General features: G+C 37.8%; 1 protein-coding gene across 2 annotated transcripts in view; it reads left to right on the plus strand.

Annotated features, from left to right (window-relative positions):
- Nucleotides 1–5,820, plus strand: part of adamts3 (ADAM metallopeptidase with thrombospondin type 1 motif, 3) — a 144,519-nt gene extending 138,699 nt beyond the window's left edge. For both annotated transcript variants that reach the window (XM_051421696.1, XM_051421697.1), the window contains 2 exons: nt 797–914; nt 2,055–5,820. In XM_051421696.1, the coding sequence (XP_051277656.1) occupies nt 797–914; nt 2,055–2,530 (594 nt within the window). In that variant the 3' untranslated portion in view covers nt 2,531–5,820. The remainder of the gene's footprint in view (nt 1–796; nt 915–2,054) is intronic.
- The last annotated feature ends 14,758 nt before the right edge of the window (nt 5,821–20,578 follow it).

Raw genomic sequence — 20,578 nt, forward strand, 5'->3', positions numbered from 1 at the left:
CAATACTTTAATTAAAAAATTATAGGTTTAAATGCGCTGAGTGGTCATGCGGCTGACTAACTTAATATTTGGCACAACTCCTCCTTGTTCATCTTAAATTGAATTTGGGCTATCATTATGTGTGTTTTGAAGCTGCCAGAAGGAAACACAAAAAACATATTGCTACTTTATATAAAAAAAATAAAAAATGTAGATGTGTTCAGATCAGGACTCTTATCAAGAGGTGCAGATTAGATAATGCACACTGAAGTTATAACAACATCGTGTTCCATGGCTAAATGTAAATTTTCGACATTACACCATGCACATGCCTTTTGATTATGGACCTATTTAGAGTCTACTCAACAAATTTGATGTTGATTCGATTGGGATAAGGCCTGAAAATTGAAGAAAATGCCAAAATTTGACATTTAATTCACAATGGCAGGCTTCCAGTTGGGTTTATGGTATGGGTCCAAGAGTGTTTTTTTGTATATCTCGTTGAAACAGGCCACTGGGGCTGCTTAATTGAAACTTTCTAGGGGGTGGACTTTATTCCATGCAGATTGCCCTGTGCACTCGTACAGAGAAATCCAGTCTAAAGATGAATAACAAAGAGTCTCCATGCTGATGTTTTTGACAGGTGAACTGTGTAGCGAAACATTTTGTTTCTTGGTGGAGATTAAACTTCAGCCACCCAGTTATCCTGACATTTACTGTCGCCTGTGTGACCTGCCTGCACTCCTTTCTGCTCTGCCTCTATGCTCTATGTTCCTTTGCTGTATGTGAGTGAGTTGCTGTGTGTTCTCTTTCACAGTGTTCTGTGACCTGTGGAGAAGGGATGGAGAGACGTCTGGTCACTTGCCGGATTGGAGATCAATGTAGCGGAGAAAAACCCGAAACTGTGAGACCCTGCAGACCAGGACCCTGCCACGGTAAGCATGTTATTTCTCAAGAACTTCTAGAAATTCTAGCCAAACACTCAACATTATCATTATCAACACTATCAACATTACAGCACACTTGGCCTTGCCTTGTTCAGAATAAAAGCCAGTAACCCACATAGAAAAATTGTTCTGGCCTATAGACTCAGCCCAAATACAGCAATGAATTACAGCCCATATGTGGGCTAGACCTGGTGGCCACATATGGCCTATGACATAGCCAAATCTTATCCAACTGTTTGATACTGTTCTTGCCCTATGTTGGACAAGACTCAGCAGTTTCAATCAATCTTTTGCTATTTATCCAAATAAGGCCAGGGTGAGCTTGTAACAGTGCAGAGTGGAGGTCTGGGTGGGTTTGGGACCCCCATTAGGGGGGGTCACCAAAGCTTCATTGGCCTACTTGATTTTAAGAAGATTTTAAAAATAGGTCCATATCTCTGCATTTGGTTTATTTCTGTGAAGAAATATAAATGTTAAGTAAATTGTCTAATAGAACGATGGCCAAGCGTTAGGGAAAAGAAAACACAGAATTTGTCAAAAAAGAAGCTCAGTTAAGGAAAAAGGTTGGAAACCACTGCCTTAAACAGCCTTCGTCATTCTTCAACAGTCTTTCCTAGCATTCATTTTAATAAGAGCCTCTTCAATTCATAGTGTCGGTTAAGGCGTGTCACTCTTAAATGTCGACGTATGCCAGTTAGTATTTTGAATGCTTTTAATATAACATAAATGCCAAGTTGATATTTGCAGCCAAGATACACGGATAAAGTAGGATGAAGATGCAGATAACACACTTTCTTCTGTGCATAAAAACACTTGCTGTATATCCAAAATTGATCTATAGTATTTGTGGCTGCTATAGAGTATTACTTAAAAGGTTCTCAAGGGCTTTAAAACCAATATGGCATCCTGGATATACCGGGAATAATGACATCAATACATCATCTACAGCCCTATTGTCGATATTTACTCATTTCATTGAGCATACTAAGAAATTTAGGCAAAAACTGACCTTCTCTGTGGCATAAAGACTTAGCAATACCTTAGTACTTTTTCCAAGGCCACCTCTCACCACTTTTCAGCACTATGTGAAATACACTGTGCTCACACTGTATGTTCTTTGACTTTCAGATGAGCCATGTAATGGAGACAAATCCATCTTCTGCCAAATGGAGGTCCTAGCACGATACTGCTCCATTCCAGGCTACAACAAACTATGCTGCGACTCCTGCAGCAAGCGCAGCGGAGCTCTGTCTCTGTTTACAGAGGCGATTGAGACGGAGGAGCATGTTCGCTTTGGATCAGCCTCCCAGCTGCTAGAGACATTAACGGCCTCTGTCGCAGCCAACGGCACTCGCAGTGGTAAACAAGGCTCAGGCAAAGGATCCACAGGCAATGCTGCAAAACACGTTACCACCCCTGCCCCGCTTAAGAAAACCCAATCAAAGATCACTGCAGCACCAAGGCGGGTTCCCCGACACATGGGTCTCAGTGGCAGGAAGCTGACCGCTCTGGCACCATCCAGCCTGGTGGATCCTACTGAGGGTCAAAGGTTAAGCAGCTTGACAGATAGTCGGCCTACATCATATTCTGAAGTGGAGAGATGAAAGTGACGTCCTTCCCTTCAGGACTCAAAATGTACAGTAGATAATCCAGCTTCATCCTGAGTCTTCTTACGCCAAAAAACACCACAGAGAGAAACAGAGAAATAAATTAAAGTGCTGGTTCACTTTGTTGTTAAGAATTTCCCTTCCCTTTTGCCCCTGAAATTGACTTCTAAAATGACTTTGACATCTTCTGGAGAGCTTCCAGAGTATTTGGACTTAAACAGCCATGTTGCTTTGCTTTCACACTTAATATTGAGAGGAGACAATAATACAATAATTTACAGGTCCGAAGGGAATTTTTATCCATGTCAAATGAAAAACTGAATAAAACGCAGCTGTGGTAGTTCATAGTGAATCATTTTAGGGAAACAAAATAGCCAAAGCATGGATACATGAATTGAAGAACCATCTGTTTAGCTACACTTGCTCCCAATATAAAATATCTCTGTAGAGATTAAAAAGAAACGGTTGCTTAATTCCAACTAAACTCTTAACTTTTTGACACAATGAGTCTTGAAGCTTTCTTTGATGTCACCTACAGTGTCAAAACCGAGGTTGCAGGTGCAGGAATGTGTCTGTATGTCCCCTGTAATTAGTCTTTTCTCTCGTCTGGTCATTTAATGAATCAGGCCCCTGGTGTCTGCAAAGTGTCACAGCAGTTCCCCCCCCCAAACGCTCAGCAGACAGCGAGAGAGAAAATGTCAAAAGGTGTGTCATTATAGCTCATTCAATTTGAAAATTCATGCAGTTTTTAATCCTGATGCAGCTGAAAATCCCTTTTTACTTGAATGTTACAAATTGCCATTTTCTTGCCAAAAAATGAAAGCTTGACATGAAAATACCAGTATTATTTTAATAAGCTGAGGATACTTTCAAAGACCCTTTTAATCAATTAAATAACAAAGATTATTCCTAATGTTTACTTTGTCAGCAGCAATGTACATTTACAGTGCACTGTTCCACTCTAAAGGCTGGTGCTAGGTTCAGCTCATAAAAAAGTAGTTTGAAATACACTTATTTGCAGAGAGTTAGATAAGACGATTGATACAACTTTCATACCTGTACTGTAAATATAAAGCTTCAGCCAGGAGAACGTTAGCAAGTGTAGTAAATTTAGCAGGTAGAAACAGCTAGCCTGGTTTAATAATTAGGATTACCAATACCGCTGAAGTTCACAAACTAATGTTATATCTTTTTTTGTTTAAACCATACAAAATTGAAGTATAAAAACAAGACAAACAGATTTTGTTCCCTTTGGACAGTCAGGCTAGCTGTTCTGCCTGTTTCTAGGTGCTGCACTGTGCTAAACTAACTGTCCCCTGGCTTTCATGTTTAATGTGCAGACATGAGAGTGGTATCATTCTTCAAAAATGAAAGCAAATAAACACATTTCCCTAAATGTGAAACTATTCCTTTAAGAAGCATCCTATACAAGTTACTTCATCCCAGCCTTTACCTTTTTCTTTAATCAAAAGTTTGTATGGTGCTAGCCATTGACCATTTGGACTCTTTGTATTGCCCTCCTTGTCAAAGTTGTTGCTCAGAAAGGTTGAAGGTCAAAGAAGGGAACTGTTAGGGAAGTGTTACGTGTTAAATTATATACAGCCAGCTCTTGTTCAGCTTGTACAGACTAAAACACGTGAACATTTTACCATGCAACTGACATATGTTCTTCTGTTTTACTTTGAAGTGACTATGAAATATGCAAAAACCCATCTTTAAATGTTAAGTGTTGGATTTGCAGATAATGTTTTATATTGACTATACTAAAAATTTCAAAAACTTAAAGCTTCATTAAGCATTTTTTGACCACTAGGGGCAGAAAGACTCCAAAACAAACTCACAGTACCACAGTAAGTCCAATATTCACTCTCCTTTAAACTCTGTTTTGGTCTTTACCAACTCCTGTGGGAAATATCTGTCTCTTCGGCTGCTAGATGTTCAACTTTCTTCACCAGCTAAACTACTTGTTTATTTTGGCCCTCTGCTGTTTGGTACTGGCTGAAATACACTCAGCTTTTTGATTTTATCTGGGGGAGTTGACGGGGGCCAAACTGATGTGCTATAAGCTGTGTAGTACAGAGTTGGGTGTTAATTCTCAGTGGGTTCAGCACTGTGAGTGACCCTTTCACATTACACACAGTAATTTTTATCAATTTTAATATCAAAAATCTTGCTTAATGGAGCTTTAACTCATTACATAATTTCACATTTAGTCTGAACAAGGTTTTGTTGAACATTTTGCATTTAATGTAAGCACAAGAAGCTGGACTTTCAAAAGAATATTACTGTATGTGGAACATGTTTTTCCAAAGTATTTCCTAAATGGCTTTTTTGTGGTGGAAGAAGGTTCAGGAGAGAGAAAGCTATTTATTTATTTTTTTCAAGGATTTCCTCACAACCACCATGCATCTGACTGCAATAGCAAGGACACAGTTTTGTGTTTTAAGCAAAGAAATAGCTTGCAACTATTCACACTCACTCCTGTGTGCCAATGTATAGTACATGTATATAGCATTGAGTACATAAATATTTATTGAAAATTAAAGGGTTCTGCTTTGTTTTTACAGAATGTGCAGTACCAGCTGGTCAATAAGCTGCAGCAGATAAACCATTGAAAACTAATCACATTCATGACAGCCTTTTTTTCAGCCACATTTAAACATTTTAAAGAGATTTTTACTTAAAAAAAACAAACATGATAGACTAGAAATTACATTGTTTTTTGCAAACAGTTAGATGTAAATATACATGCTCAATTTTGAGATGTTTTACTTGTTGTCAGAAAGCTGTCTTTTCTCAGCTGTTTTGTAGAAGTTGTTAACAGAGCTGTTACATCACAGCAACATGTACTGACCAAAAAAATGCTTTATTTTAACTAATAAAACATAAATAGTGTAGTACCAATAAACCAGAAAAGTTCTTTTTTATGCTGTTTGTAGTTATCAGTATTGTCTAACCATTTTACATTTCCCTCCCCTGATCTTTTCACACCCTTTACTTGCTGCCTATACAACATTGCTGCTAATGTTATACAGAGCTTGTAATGATAAATAGGGTAGTTGTAGATGTTACATTGACAATCCCTGAGCCTCAGACAGATATTACTGCATAGGATTCTCCATGTACTGTATCGATACCCCTGTGCTATCCGTGCATTGAAGTATTATGATTGTCAGTCACTCTCTGCTCTATTCGCTTTTCTATGTATTTGTGTAGATTGAAGTGTACACTACTGATGCTGTTTGTTGTAATGGGGAGCACATAGCAATAAAAGATATGATTAACTACTTTGATGTTATGCTTTCAAGCTTTCTCCACCATCATTAATGCATCTGTGAGGATCAATATTGTATTATATAGTATAAGTCAAGTTAAGTTGGATTTATATAGCAAAAAAATAAAAATTCCTCTCAAGGCTGTGCAATCTGTAACAAAAAACAAAAAAAAGCGATATCAATTTCTGGCATTTAGATTGCCTCCTTTCTGAAGTTCCACCCCATAGTCCCAACCAGCACCCCTAAAACTCACTAATTAACATGTTGGATCTCTTTTGTTTAATCTGTACACAAACAGAAATGTAAAAAGTTTAATGGTTTTACAGATTGTTACTTCCTACAACTATTTTTTAGCAAACACCAGCTGGGCACAGTGACTTCCTGGAGTCTCCACTGGATGTTTGGCAACCTCACGCTGAAGACACCAGGAACATTTAGCATGTTTTGTTTTGTACGGATTTTTTAGTGAGCTAGGTGGTTATATACAGACTATTCGTTACATTGATTTACTTGCGGTGACCACACTATCAACACTGACAGCCACATATTGATTGTCCATGTATTTATTTTCTATTTTCAGCAGCAGGTTAATATGTATTTGGCACACAATGTATGTGGGATCTACTTCAAATAAACTACAGTGCCCATGTTGAATGAAATGAAGGAACATACCACACAGTGCAACGTTGTGACTGACTGATGCGTTTAATAGTTTTGTACAAAATAGAGCTCATTAGAGAAAAAAATATTGAATATTACCACCCATATATTTTAAATAGAAAGACTTACAGAAATTACAAAAAAATTTTACTCATATCTGTGAAGATGACCTGTAAATCAAACTTGATGGTAGTCTCTAATTTATAATATTCTGAGACTGAGAAAAGACAAAGCAGTGTATGTAAAATATGTAATCAAGTCACTGTGCTTTAATCATGTTTTGTCATGTATCCCAACCGTGGTTAGTAGTAAAACAGTAATTTATATGAATGTCTTGCAGAACTGTGGAGACCTGTATAGTGACAGAGCTATCATGCCCTTCCAGAACCAGGTTACAAACTGAAGAGAAAGTCTCTGTTAAATCTCATTTACTGTTTGAGCTTGGATTATTGATTGCTAAGAAAATTAATGTAAAAAATTCTATCATATGACAGAACAACTTACACTACAGGGTTATCTATTACTGTGTGCAGCATATTATTTTCTTTCCAAGCGCTTCCTGCGTCATTGGCAGTCCTCACAGTAATGCAGTTGCATTTGAGGACAACATGCAGTGAAAATGTGACATCAGGTTTCTTTTTACAGCAGAACAGTGGACAGAATGTCAAAACTAAATGTTTTATTTTGTGCCAAAAAAGGGGAGAAAGCATCATGTTTGGTTTCTTGCACCACACTGACTAAAATTGCGGGTTGAATAGTTATTCAATTAAAATAATTTATCATTACACGTAATTACAATAATTTCTTCCTTTTCTTTACTCAGTCACCGACTCCAAAACGAGGTTGACATCTGTTGCACTAATCACATCTCTGACTGAAGAAGTTCATTGATTTACAATCAATAATTACGGTCGGTATAGGGCTTATTAACATTTAGACTCTCATACATGATTTGCACTTTCTGTGGCTCACAGAGACACATTTCATTGTTCATTCATTGTTATTGGCCAGATTTATTAGTTTAAGTGAAAGGTTTTCATTATCTGACACACAATAGGCCCTGCAGATGCATACTTTAATTTAGACAATATATTTCTAACTTTGTGGCACCCTTTTCAACACATTTGTGATGAACTTGAACACTGACTGAAAGCCAGACTGCCCAACATTGCTGGGTTTAATAACTTATTTCATATTTTATTTTGATAGAGACAATTGCATAGCATGGACTAATGTTACCTACTAAAACATGTATAGCACAAGCTAGATGATCCTTCCTACACACATATTAAACATAATATATTAGGTGGCATTGCATAATCTTTAGCAACATTTAATTGAAATAAAATGTGCACATCTACCATTCATACGCCTTTCTGCAATATTCAATAAGTTGTCTGCACAGCATGATTCAGATTCTGGTTATTAAATTTCTGACAGCAGCAACAAAGGCTTAGTGTGCCTGTATATGGCAAATATCTCCCTGGTATTAATATCCATTTACACTATGAAATTATTTATATTGTAAGCCTCTAGAGGGGAAAGAGCTAATATGGACAACAATAATCCAATACTAAATTAGTCTGGTTGGCTATTTCAACCTTTTAATAGGGATTTTGATTATTTCCAACTACGATGTAATTCTTTCGATCCAAACACTTTCCTAGTTACTCGTATTGCTACAGATGGCTATTCTATTTTGACTCAGCTCAATGGGATTAGCTGCAAAATGGATTTATATAAGGCATGATTAAAAGAGCCCTTAAAATATCTGGGAAGTTTTTCCAAATACTAAAAAACTAGAATTCTAGCTATCATTCTCATTCTGCTCAGTGATGAATCTTTTTGAGAAGTTGAGGAGACATGAGCAACACTTCAAAAACGTCTCCATAGGTAATAATAAAACCCCAGAAAAACCAAGGTACCAAGGCTGGAGATATCAGTGCATGTAAACCTCTGAGCTCTCTTGAGAAATGGGATGAGACAGAGGCACCACAAACACAGGAGCAGAAAGAACCGAGGATGACACAATGCTGGTGCAGTCAGCAGTCACTCTGCTCAGGAAAACACAGGAAACGGGTGGGGGATGGGGCTTATACATAGATTATATATATAAAAATATACAAGAACTGCTTTTTTTTTCATGTTTTCTCATTTTCCTTCTAGTGTAATTATGTTACATGCAGGGCAATATTTTTAATGAGCAACCAGTACGTCATCATATGACTTACTCTCATTGTGTTACTTTTCCTAAGGCGCTCAGAGCTCAGGCATTTGACACTGAGCCAGTAGCCACTGTGCATGACTGATGAGGGCTTATCCTCTGAGCTGACACACTATAAACTACTTTGCACTTGGGTGGCTGCTTTTGGCAATGCTGCAGAAACGTGACGTAAGCCTACTGTAGAAAAGCCACAAGCCTGCGCCGACGTTTGATTTTCTTACATCTTGACCTTCAATTCAATAACTGCTCCAGGCCAAAATTATCTGATATTTCCCAAAACGCAGACGCACAACAGCAGTCCATAGTTTCAATGAATCTAAATTTGGGGAGCAGAAACTTTTCTCTTTCTTCTTTCCTCTCCCATTAATCATCTCATGACCTGGAGACTTATTCCACCACTGAGAAAAAGTATCACCCTGCCCACATACTTTTATCTACTTTTGGTCTGGAGCTGTTTTTTATGGTTTAGACCTCTTAGTCCCAATTAGGGAAAACTTGTGATATTTTAAACCAGTGGTTCCCAACCTTTTGGTTTCTGAGCCCAAAACAATGTCTACATCCTCGTCTTCTAGTAGTGGCCTGATTTAGAATTTGTTTCCTTGTTTTAGTGGAATAGTTTTTAGACAATATTAAATTATTATCAATGGTATGATGGGAAGTATGAAAAAATAAACATAACTTTGTGTTTTTTTCTGCTTTCCTCCTGTGTTAGTCTTTTTGCGACCCCTTTAATTTGTCCTTGTTTTAGATAATAGTGATAAATGAATGCCATTTATAGATAGCACTTCAATCCAAAGTGCTTTAAAGTCTTTCATTTCATTGGGTCCATTGTCTCTTTCAAGGATACTGAGACTTGGATTGTGTGGAGCCACAACAACAGAGGCAACAGACAGGGGTAAGCCATTTCCTGTTTCAACATGACAATGGCCCTGTGCACAAAGCCTAAAGAAATGTTTTTCTCAGTTGGGTGTGGAAGAACTTGCCCTGATCTCAACCCCATCCACTTTTGGGATGAACTTTAACGCCAACTACATAAAAAACTTTATCAAGTAAGGATGTGATTTCCACAGGTATGAAGGGTACATGTGCCCTTCAATTTTTAAGATCCTACTTTTGACCATGTGATTGGTGGGGGTTGCAGGTGCTGTACTCAGCCTGACAACAAGAATCTATTCAGGCTGTGAAAATGACATAAATCAGAGATAATTCAGCTCCTTTTGGAATTAAATTCCATTTTCAGTAAGGATAGATAATATAGCAATTATCTTTTTACAGAGCAGTTGTAGTAATTATGATGGGAGCAACAGAGGAAGTTTGGTGATGTTGTTAGCCTCAAAGTCTGTGAGGGAGGGAGTAGGGAGGACGTCAACATCGGACATGTTAACACTGTTTGTTTCCTGTTATTAAACCTTTACAAAGTACTTATTTTAACCCAAACCACTATCACTCAAAGTCGTTTTCATGCCTAAACTTAGCTAAACCATTGCGTTGCATAAAAATAAATGCATATTAATGCATGAAATAGTTGGTTATTTCAACTTCTTCTTTATTTCCTACACCCTTATTAACATTCAGAATCAATGACTGGCCCTCACTAATGAATTTGCAGCTAAATGAGAGCACATCCCTTTAGCCAGGGTGTAATGTTTGCAATTCCACATACTTTTGGCCATGTAGTTTGTACAAATATTTAAATTCTGCTTTCTAAGCTCTTATGCAGTAGCTTACATTAAATATGCTCTTTAAAGCCCCTGAAAACTTGACTGCAAACAATAAACAACAATCAAAGTTTTAAAAACCATTTATTTTTTTTATTAAGAATTTAATTCTCAAATCATTGTTAAGTAATCTGCTTCATCAGGATGTGGGTGTGGTTTGATCTGATTTAATTTACTGTGACCAAATGACTGAAACCTCTCATGTGAAATAACCACTAAAATATTCAGAAACTTCTGTGCAGTGAGAGCAGCATCTTAAAGTCTGCTCTTCAAAGAACAAACTTTATCACGTGTTCACCTGAAACCAAGGACATGTACAAGAGCTGTCTCAAAGAAAGAAAAACATTTAAGGGTGATTTTATGGTAGCTGTGGTAACTTTACGTATCCAGTCAGTGGACAGATGAATGTATTTGTGTGAACAGCTTTTGCAGACAAAGCAGCAGTCCATCCCAGTGGCAAGCTGCCAAGTGGGCTCAGCCTGTGTGAACATTTGCATGACAGTGTATCCAATTGTTGGAGCTCCTCTGAAATGAATGGGGGACGAGCTTGCCAAAATGCTTCGACGAGATGGCTCAGCTTGGAAGACACGCAAGGGATTTTTGACAAACTCTTGGCGGAACAATGATCGTTTCATGCAGTAAAACATCTGTGATTCGACTGATGACTGTTGGTCTTTTGTTAGCTGAGAGAACATGCTGACAGGTCCTTTTTGCTCTGAAAGTGGCATTCTCAATTGACGCTGGAGATGTGCCCATTTTTCCTAAAGCAAATAGAAATGTTGGTTATTATCTGTTCATGTAAGTTGAAAGACTAATGACAGGTGTATGTAAAAGTTTTGTTGTTCTATTTTTTTTCATTCTAAAAACCTGCTCATGTCCATGTAGAGCTTCGAAAACTTGAAAAGACATCCCTTCCAGATTATTTCCATTCCCTTCCTGGAAGCCCAAAAGATTTACATTTACACCAGAATTCACCAGTAATCTTCACTAAGACCATCATGTGTTCACACTCTGCTTGATCAAATGTATTTGCCCTGATGACAGGCCCTCTAAACTCAGACGAACTTTGACAGTCTAACATGACAAAATATAAAAAGCACACTGTGCACCAAAAATCAGCTTTCACTCTTGGTATTAATATGCAATCCGCCCTGCACACCACAGGAAGTGTTTGAAACTCTGCAGGTGTTGGTTGATAATAAAAAACCTATTTCATAGAGGCTTACTGTCCTGTCTGTCATAAACACCAGAGTTGTGTTATTGTGTAGTCAGTTTTTCAGTCAGTGTTATTTCCTGTTTTATTTTGTAGTTTTCCTCCTCTTGTGTCTTGTGTTGCTGTACTTCCTGTCTGTGTCTTTTCTCCCTGCTGTTTTGGTTGTTTGCCCCACCTTGATTGTGTTCATCTGTGTCATGTTAGTTTTCCCTCTCACTAAGAGTATATATTGCCTGTGTTTCATGTGTTTGTCTTTGTACCATTGTGTCAAGGGTTCCTGCCTTTTCCCTAGTGTTGTTTGTTCACTCTGGTTTTTGGTTTACTGCATGTTTTTTGACTCTGCCTCTGCCTTATTGGATTTGTTTTCTTGTGCTGACTGGACTTCTGTGTACCGAACCTTCATTTTGGCAAATATAGACTGATTCTCAGCACCTATATCCTGCCTCTGACTGTTTTGCATTTGGGTCATATCGCTTGTAGTATCACCTGTTGTAACACTCACTTGCATTTCTGAGTGGATCACAGTGGTGAGGATGACCTGTCTATCAACTGTTATGCAACCATTTTGCATTTCGTGACTTTGACCGTCACACACGGGCAAATCCTTCATGCAGGTAGCAGAGATATTAATTTTCCCAGGCAGCAGTGTGGACCATAATAGTATGCATAATGTGTGGCTCCAACCACAAATGCCCCAGTATTCATTAACTATTCATATCCTAATCCATCAACATTACATACAGGGTGTTTTTTTCATTCTGTGGGAGTTGTTAAATTTCATTCAGGGAGATCGACATTGGAAATAGCTGATGTAGAGGTGGTTAAGGTAGCATGAGGGGAAGTGCTACGGCTAAGGCTTATACAAATAAACGACAGCTCTTAACTATGGGGAAATCAGGCAGGCTCTGGGCATTACAAATTGATGACACTGAAGTACCTGGGTATGGATTTTCATCATCAAAACAAAGTTAGACGCTGCTCCACTTAAATAAGGACAAGTTGCCTCTCAGTGGCCACGATACTCAAACTGGAAGGTTTGATTTGATTAAAGTGCTCACTGATAGTAAACTGTGGTCTCCCATTGCTCACCTCCCTGTGGTTTTGTGGTGGGAGCAGTGTGAAGGGTTACAATCCACCACATGTAGTCTTGTTGGCTGCACTAATGTGTGTGCTCAGTGTCTCACTTCATCCTTTCTGTCTCAATTGAAAAATGATTTCACAATTGTTAAAGTTTTAAAACAATAGTCAGATGCCCATATGGACATCAATGCAACCTTTCTTCCTGTTCATACTGCCCATTAACAGATCTCTTCCTAATGTGATTTCATTGTAAATCTATAGTCCTCCTTCTGTTCAAAAATACATTCCAAAAGTTATCTTTATCTTCAGTAGACTGAGTGAGTATCTTCCAAAAGCATGATATTCCCTCTTGTTTCCCCAGTTTCCATGCTGAGCTATGGTGTGGAGAATAAAACAAAGAGGTAATTTATTTTGTACTTTAAAAACTTTGGCAGATAAACTTTTTTTTTGTTTGTTTTACTCAGATTGCTGAGGCCTCCTTTTAAAGCTTCCATGTGGAGTTTGTGACCACAATTACTTACCTTGCCCTTGTCGCCAAGTGCTTGCTCATGGTGGTACTGTTGGGTCTCTGTAAATAATGTTTTAAAGAGTTTGGTCTAGAACTACTCTATTTGAAAAGTGTTGAGATAAATTGGCGCTATACAAATAAAATTGAATTGAATTGAATTGAATTAATACCTATAAGAAGCAATATAAGTTCAGGAGTCGTGTTTCTGGCCACCCTGCTAAAAAGTTAGTTTAGTAAAGTAAATGTATTCTCTTGATGCTCTGTTTTTGATCTCTACCAAGTCCTAAAGGGAAATAACTAGCTCTTTAGCAGCTAATAATCCACTATGTTCACCAGCTAGTCTCTTAATGTGTCAGTCTGCTGTCTGTTGCTTCCAAAAGTGACATTATGAGAGCAGTGACAGTGAACCAAAACAGCTAAGTTGAGGCTCTGGCAGATAAACAATGAGCTGAAACTCATTACAAAGCTCCAAGAAGCTGAGGGGAGCCGCTGATTCAGGTGATAATACTCTGTAGGTTCATCACTACGAGCAAACACCTTTCACATTATTTTCACATTGTTGCATTTAAAAATATTCACTTTAGCCACTATAAGCCGCTGGAACGAGGCCTGGATTTTGTCCCCCAGCATTGACAATGAAAGTGTGGTCTTGTAAATGCACTGGATCCTCTGGTTACTTTTTTTGTTGTTTCTACAATAAAGCTGTAATATGTGATTATATGCAAATTAAAAAGTGTTTTTGCTCCCGGTTATTATGATAAATTGCATTTCCACACAAAACTACCCACTCGTAATCCAGTAAGCTTTGTAATTTGTTCTGCAAGTTGAATTTGCAAAATTTGTAACTGCAAAATCACAAATCTTTTTCAGCTGACAAAGTTCAGTGTGACTGTTATGACCTCTGATTTATGAAATTATTTTGGATTGGTCTTTTTTGGGATTAAATCTTTTACATGATTGTATTAAACATATTCAGGATTTTATAATCGTATTTTGTACTTTGTTATCTTTGTTGTGGTGGTTTTCTTCAAGTCATTTTTGTGTCTGCCTCTTCTCCACAGATTTAAATTATTCAATTTCAATAAAAACTAAATAAAAAAGCTATTGAAACAAACTTTAACCTGAACACTTGATCTGCAAATTGACATAACCCTGCTCACTGAAACAACCAGTGCTGCCATTTCTCACACTCCCTTTTTTTCCCAAGCATTTGACTATTTTTATTTGAACTTCAGCTCATCAAAGCTGAATAGTGCCTGTGTGGATGTCAACACCACTGAGTCTGAATATCTTTCTCACTGGAGTATCAGCTGTGTTGTGAGTCCTGTACACATGACTGCTCTCGCTCCAAACCATTAGAGCTGGTGTTTATCCACCCAGTTTATTAATTCAGCCTCACTGCATCCCCCACTGTCCCCCCCCCAGCATATAGCATCTCTTTAAATCTATGTTATTAGACAAACTGTGGTGAGCCACAACACTGTACTGTATCTGAGTCTGTTATGGAGCTTACTTGTGGAAAAAGTTCTGAAAGGAGTGATAACCCTGTGACATACTCATGTTTGAACTTCTCTTAGAAAAAGCTTAGAAAAATTATTAATTATTTATGATTTGATTAAAGAAAACTAGAAGGGATTTACGTTGCTACAATTCAAAAGAAATGTTTTAAGTGTGACTTATTATTAAATTATATACACAACAGTGATGGACAAAGTGCATACAATATAATACAGTCCAATAAAATGGCTTCAATAGATAGTCATGAACAGGGCCGGACGATTGGGAACTGAATTCTCAACATCTCAAGCATTGAGCATTGTATTGTTTACTCTGCCAGTAAAATATAGTTTACCTTTAGTTTAAAAAAAATAAAAAAATAAATAGTTAATTGGCTGGACGTTTTGTCATAAAGCTCTGGTATAGCTCTGAGTAACTAGAGATACTTCCATAGACAAGAGTATACAGCTCTTTATTTCCTAGATTATTTACATATATATGCATCTCCTGCTTTGGTACATACTATCCGCTCAGTTAGGGTAGTTGTGATATGTCATGTTGTATGCATGCTGGCTTTTTGTGCACTCCATCCACTGACTGAACTGGGAATACTCCCGGTGCTACAGGTCTGGTCATTATTCATTTATGCTAGCTCAGTACAAAGTACATTTGTAATCTGACATATTTCTACCAAACAAATGCAAATGTATTGTATTTGTTGCTCAACAGGGTGCTTGGTTTTGAATTAGACCGCCAAAGTGGAGTTGAGCGTTAAAGAATGTGCCTGCAGAAGATCATGTGGCTGATTCTGATTATGCAACAAACTGTTACTTTATCTAATCAAGATACTGTCTGTATTCAGAGGTTCGAAGTATACCAAATATGAAAATAAATGATAATTTTGATTTATCTTATCTTATCTAGATGGTCTAAAAGAGTTTAAAAGGCACAGACTCACAAAGATTTCTGTTAACTATATTCTAACAGAACAGAATCACAATGAATCTTAAGCCAAGAACTTACATATAGCCCATGTTTGTCCTGCCGACAAGAATACTGTGAACTTTCTGAAAAATAGTGCAGCTCCTACTGTTTGTGTTGCCCAAGCACGAGTGTGCACACTGTTTTCCTCTCTCTCTTTTAACTCCCCAGTTTCTCCTTCTTCTCTCTTTTTACTCAGGCTTCTCCGTGCTAGACCATCAGCCATCCAGGAACATCGCTCTCTCTCTTTCTTCCTGCGCTGGGTAAGAGTGCCTCATTTCAGATGTTTGGACCTGGACCTTTGTCCTCCAGGAGATTCAGCCTCCCCCTCTCTCTCCCATTCTGTGTTTCTTCTACCTGTGTGAATGGTGTGCTGGAGCTTTGCCTCTTGTGAGCCTGTGTAGTCTAGCCTTCTCCTCCATGTGGAGAGGATGTTGTGTGGCACTTGGAAGTTGATTGATGTCCTCCCGGATCCATATCCTTCATATATGTTTTGAATCTATGATTTAGTCACCATGATTGTCCATAGTGTATTTTTACTATGTTGTTATATTCTGTACACACATAATGCATGTCTGTCTGTCCTGCATCCTTCTTCTGTTGTTCTTCTGGAGGTTTCTTACTTTTTTCCCTGTCGAAGGGTTTATTCTAGGGTAGTTTTTCCTTATCTGAATTGGGTCTAAGGATAGAGGGTGGCATATGCTGAACAGATTGTGAAGCCTCTTAAAGGAGACAAATTTGTGATATTGGTTCAAATAAAATACACTGATTTTTGTTAACATTATAAAATGGCTTGTAAATGTTTTTTCATGTGTTAGCATTTACATTTGGCCCCCAGATAGAAAACAACCGAACACGAAAATGTACATACCGGTTGCTTGTTGTCATTCACAACTAACAATTTAATCACATATAATTTCACTTAAACACTGTCCAAGGCATTAATACAGGATATAGAATTTTAATTCCAACATAAACTAATTGATTAATTAAATGAACATCTGTGTCAAATTAAAAGACACACACTCACAAAAAAATAGTTACTCGAAGACCATCTACTGCGCATGTCAGTGGAGACACGTCTGGTTAGTGGACAAACCTAGTTACCTGTATTTTCTCCTCACTTTTGTTAGCTGTCACTGTTGTAGCTTGTTAGCTTGACTGCTTGTCAATGCCTTCAGAGCGCTGTGTAATCTTCCCTCATCAGTCACTTGGTGAGTGTTACATGTGTCTGTTCACAGCGTGTAATGTACTGTAATGTCTTTACAGGTTGAATGCTCACTGGGAAACACGACCAATGTTCTTATGACGTGATCAAAACCTAATGCAGCTGCTGATTTCTAAAAAAAGACCACCAACATCCAGGCTGTTAAAAAAGGTATGAGTTTCCTTTTGAAATGAACATGACATTTGTGTTCAACCAGAACAGTGGGATCTGCATATTTACCACAGTCCCTTTAAACGTCCAACATCATAGCCCTCAGTTTACAGCACTTCTATTTAGCAGTTGGGGGTTTAAACCAAGTGTGAACCTATCGTGACGTCACACATTGGTTTGTCGAGTACCGCTTTGAAGCCTCGAATTTGGTGTTTTGGCCGTTGCCATAACAGTTAGATGGAGCCAGCGCGAGATAGCAGAGGTGACAACTGCGAGTTGCACTGTGCTCATTGGCTGCGCAGGAAAGGCAGGAAACAAAGGCAGCCTGCCTGGTCACACACAGTCTCGTATTACAGCTAAACAGTACACTAAAATGTGTTTCTGAAACTAATTTAAGTGAGAAATAGGCAACACAGTAATAGAATCAAGAAAACAGTATTTGATCAGCACTGCGTGGTTTGACAGGTTGATCTGAGTTTGGTGCTCTGCGCTGACTCACTGAGAATGACCTGATACAATACTACAAAACAAAATGCTGCTTAAGTGTATCAATATTTTCTTACACCCCTACATGATACAGTAGTTTTTCCAAAATTGAAAGCATATCAGTTTACTCTGAAGCTTATTCAGATATGCAATATGTTCACTCATCAGAAACTAGCACACAAACGTCAGTTTTTTTCTCTTTAAACTGACATCAGGAGAGATCCCATTTTACATTTATTCAACCACTAATAAACAGTTATGTTGCACCAACTCTACAGCTGGCCAAATTTAAGTAGTCAAAATAATATTGAAATTATGATATAGCACTTTTGATTGTTAATTGTGTTTAGCAGTGGTTCTGGAGTGCCTTTGAATTATTTGAGTGCTTTTGGATAATCTCTTCTTTCAGTTCTTATATATCTGATTTTGCCTCTCCTATCTGTGAGTGTCTTTGTCTCCCTGATGGTTTAAATTGTTGGTTGCAGTTTGAATGATTAAGATAAACTCCTCTTTAAAGGCCATTCAAATTGTTATAAAACTTCTGTTTGGGTGTCGTGAGTGGCTATGTGTGAAAGCATGTTGTGTATACTGTATGCCAAAAATGAAATCTTTTGAAGAAACTTGTTATTTCATTATACAAGTGAAACGTTGTGCATGATTAAGACGCAGTCATATGACATTATTTAATAGATTTGAAATGTTGTATGTGTTGTTGATGTATTGGAACCCAACAGGTGTTTTGCCAATCCATGTTGAGAAAGTTACTCCACAGAAGTATTTACCTCAAACAATAGGTTTACGCTTGTCTTTTTGGTCTTTTAACCAGGACTATTGTATTTGATGGCTTGACTCATCATGTGCGTTACACCCTCTTGTTGAATAGAAAGAATAACTACTATGCCAATAATTAAACACATTGTGAGTGGGGTTGGCCATTCAAAATTGGGAGAAAATAAATTAAGCCTTGGAAAAATATCTTCTGAGAAATGGTTTGAGAAACAAACAAAAAAAATCACCAGCTAAAATTATGACAAAAAAGCATTTAATATTGCAACAGTTGTAAGGAATGAGGTTACTTGGTGTCTTAGGGCATTGGGATCTAATCCATCACTGTTTTAGGAACACATGAATGTTTCTCACCACTCAGTCTTTTAATATTTAATAATTTAATGTAAAACATAGCAGTGCAAGCAAATGGGCCCTTGAGTGTGTCCACACACACAAACAACAAATGTGTTCCTCTTCTTCCCAGGGCCATGGCTAATTAGCAACAAATCAGTGCATTTAGAATGGGTAGAATTGTGGAGAAAATGACTCTAGTGCAAAAGATGAGAAAGAGCTGATTAAGGAAGAAGGGAGAAGATTAATGGAACAAAGAAAATAATGAACATTACTGTCTCTATGGGTAAAAATACAAATGTATCTGCAATACTGTATATTTATAGTGAGGCAAACATCTGGCCACATTACAGCCAATTATAATTCACTGCTATTCGGTGCATGCTTATTTCATTTAATGATGGTCTCATTGCTTAGCTCTTGTGAATTGAATCTGCATGAACGGTGTTTTTTACCTTATCTGAGGAGGTCTTTACGCGGGAACCTTAATGATAAATATTTTTGAAAAGTAAAATTTTTTCACTACCAAGGTATTGTATCTGCACATGATAGCCTTTTAAAGGCTAATTGTTACTTTTCAAAAAGCAGATTTCTGAAATTATTAAATATGAATATAATAGTTTGGGCTGAAACTGCATTTCATTTAAAATCCCACGCAGCTCCCCTGCACACTTTCCCTCTGCTCTTCAAGTGGCCTCTGTGCGACGTATGTCGTTATATAATACCAAGGGCTGAGGGGAAGGGAATGAGGGCAAGTGGAGCTACTAATGAAGCCCAAACTCAGGAACAGTAGGGGAGATTGTGAACATATTTCATAGTTGGTTGGACACTGAATTGGTGACACTTTTGACTTAAAGTTCATTGTGACCTCAAAATAGATCCATCTCATCCATTCTCCCTTTTCACTTCCTGCATCAATCTGAATTCATCATCGGAATCATATGACTCCAAACAGTGCATTGGACTGCACCTAGCATTTAGTAATTCTGTGAGTGAGTTTCACCTTTAGCTCATAGAGGCTTTGCATCTAAAAATACCAGGAGAAGACCAAAGCATCACATTTTATATATCTATACTCTATATAAGAATGTTTACATAATATCACATACATAACATCAACGATAATCGTATATTCATCGGTTAAAAATGTTATTATATAGTTAAATTCACTGATATTGTATCACCTTTGCGAGGAAATTGGCCAAGGAAAGCCATCTGGTCCAACCTGGGCAGGTTAGAAATAATATATATGTACCATCCATATAGTGATGATACAACTGGACATTGTGTTTTTAGTGAGCGTTCAGGCAGAACCAGGCAGAATGGTTGGCTGGATGGTTATGTAGATAGTTATAAAGCATTCTTAAGAGTCTCCTTAGTTGATGACTGTGTTGCAGTGGAAGAAGTTGAGGGGACTTTTCTCTTATCTGCTTTTTGTTCTTTTATTGTTCGGTCACAAACCTCTTTGTGATCAAATTTGAGGTAATTCAACAAATTGGTTGTGTTGCTTTGTGGCGCAGACACAACCATGTAACAAATCTTTACACATTATATATTGTGTTCTTTGTCCAACTCTTTGAAACCAAAGTGTTTCAAAACTGCTTAATTAGTTTTACCTTTCTTTATGACCAAGGGCTTTTATCCAAACATCTTGGCGACTTGATTCAAAAGAACTGAACATGCAACAGCCTGGCAGAGAGTAAGTTTGGGCTTTTAAGGATGGGAGAAAGTGCAATTACACTGAATTTACCCTACAAGACAAGACGGGTGTGGCATTTAGAAAAGGAACGCAGATTATACACACTGGGGTCTGTAAGTGAGGATACTGGTGAATGTATGTAAATGATGCATTCCTGCTGGAAGGCTGAGGTCACCCCTGTTGTACATTTCACTGTGGCTTGATGTC

The sequence above is a fragment of the Dicentrarchus labrax genome, unplaced genomic scaffold, assembly GCF_905237075.1.
Source record: "Dicentrarchus labrax unplaced genomic scaffold, dlabrax2021, whole genome shotgun sequence".
Classification (NCBI taxonomy): domain Eukaryota; kingdom Metazoa; phylum Chordata; class Actinopteri; family Moronidae; genus Dicentrarchus; species Dicentrarchus labrax.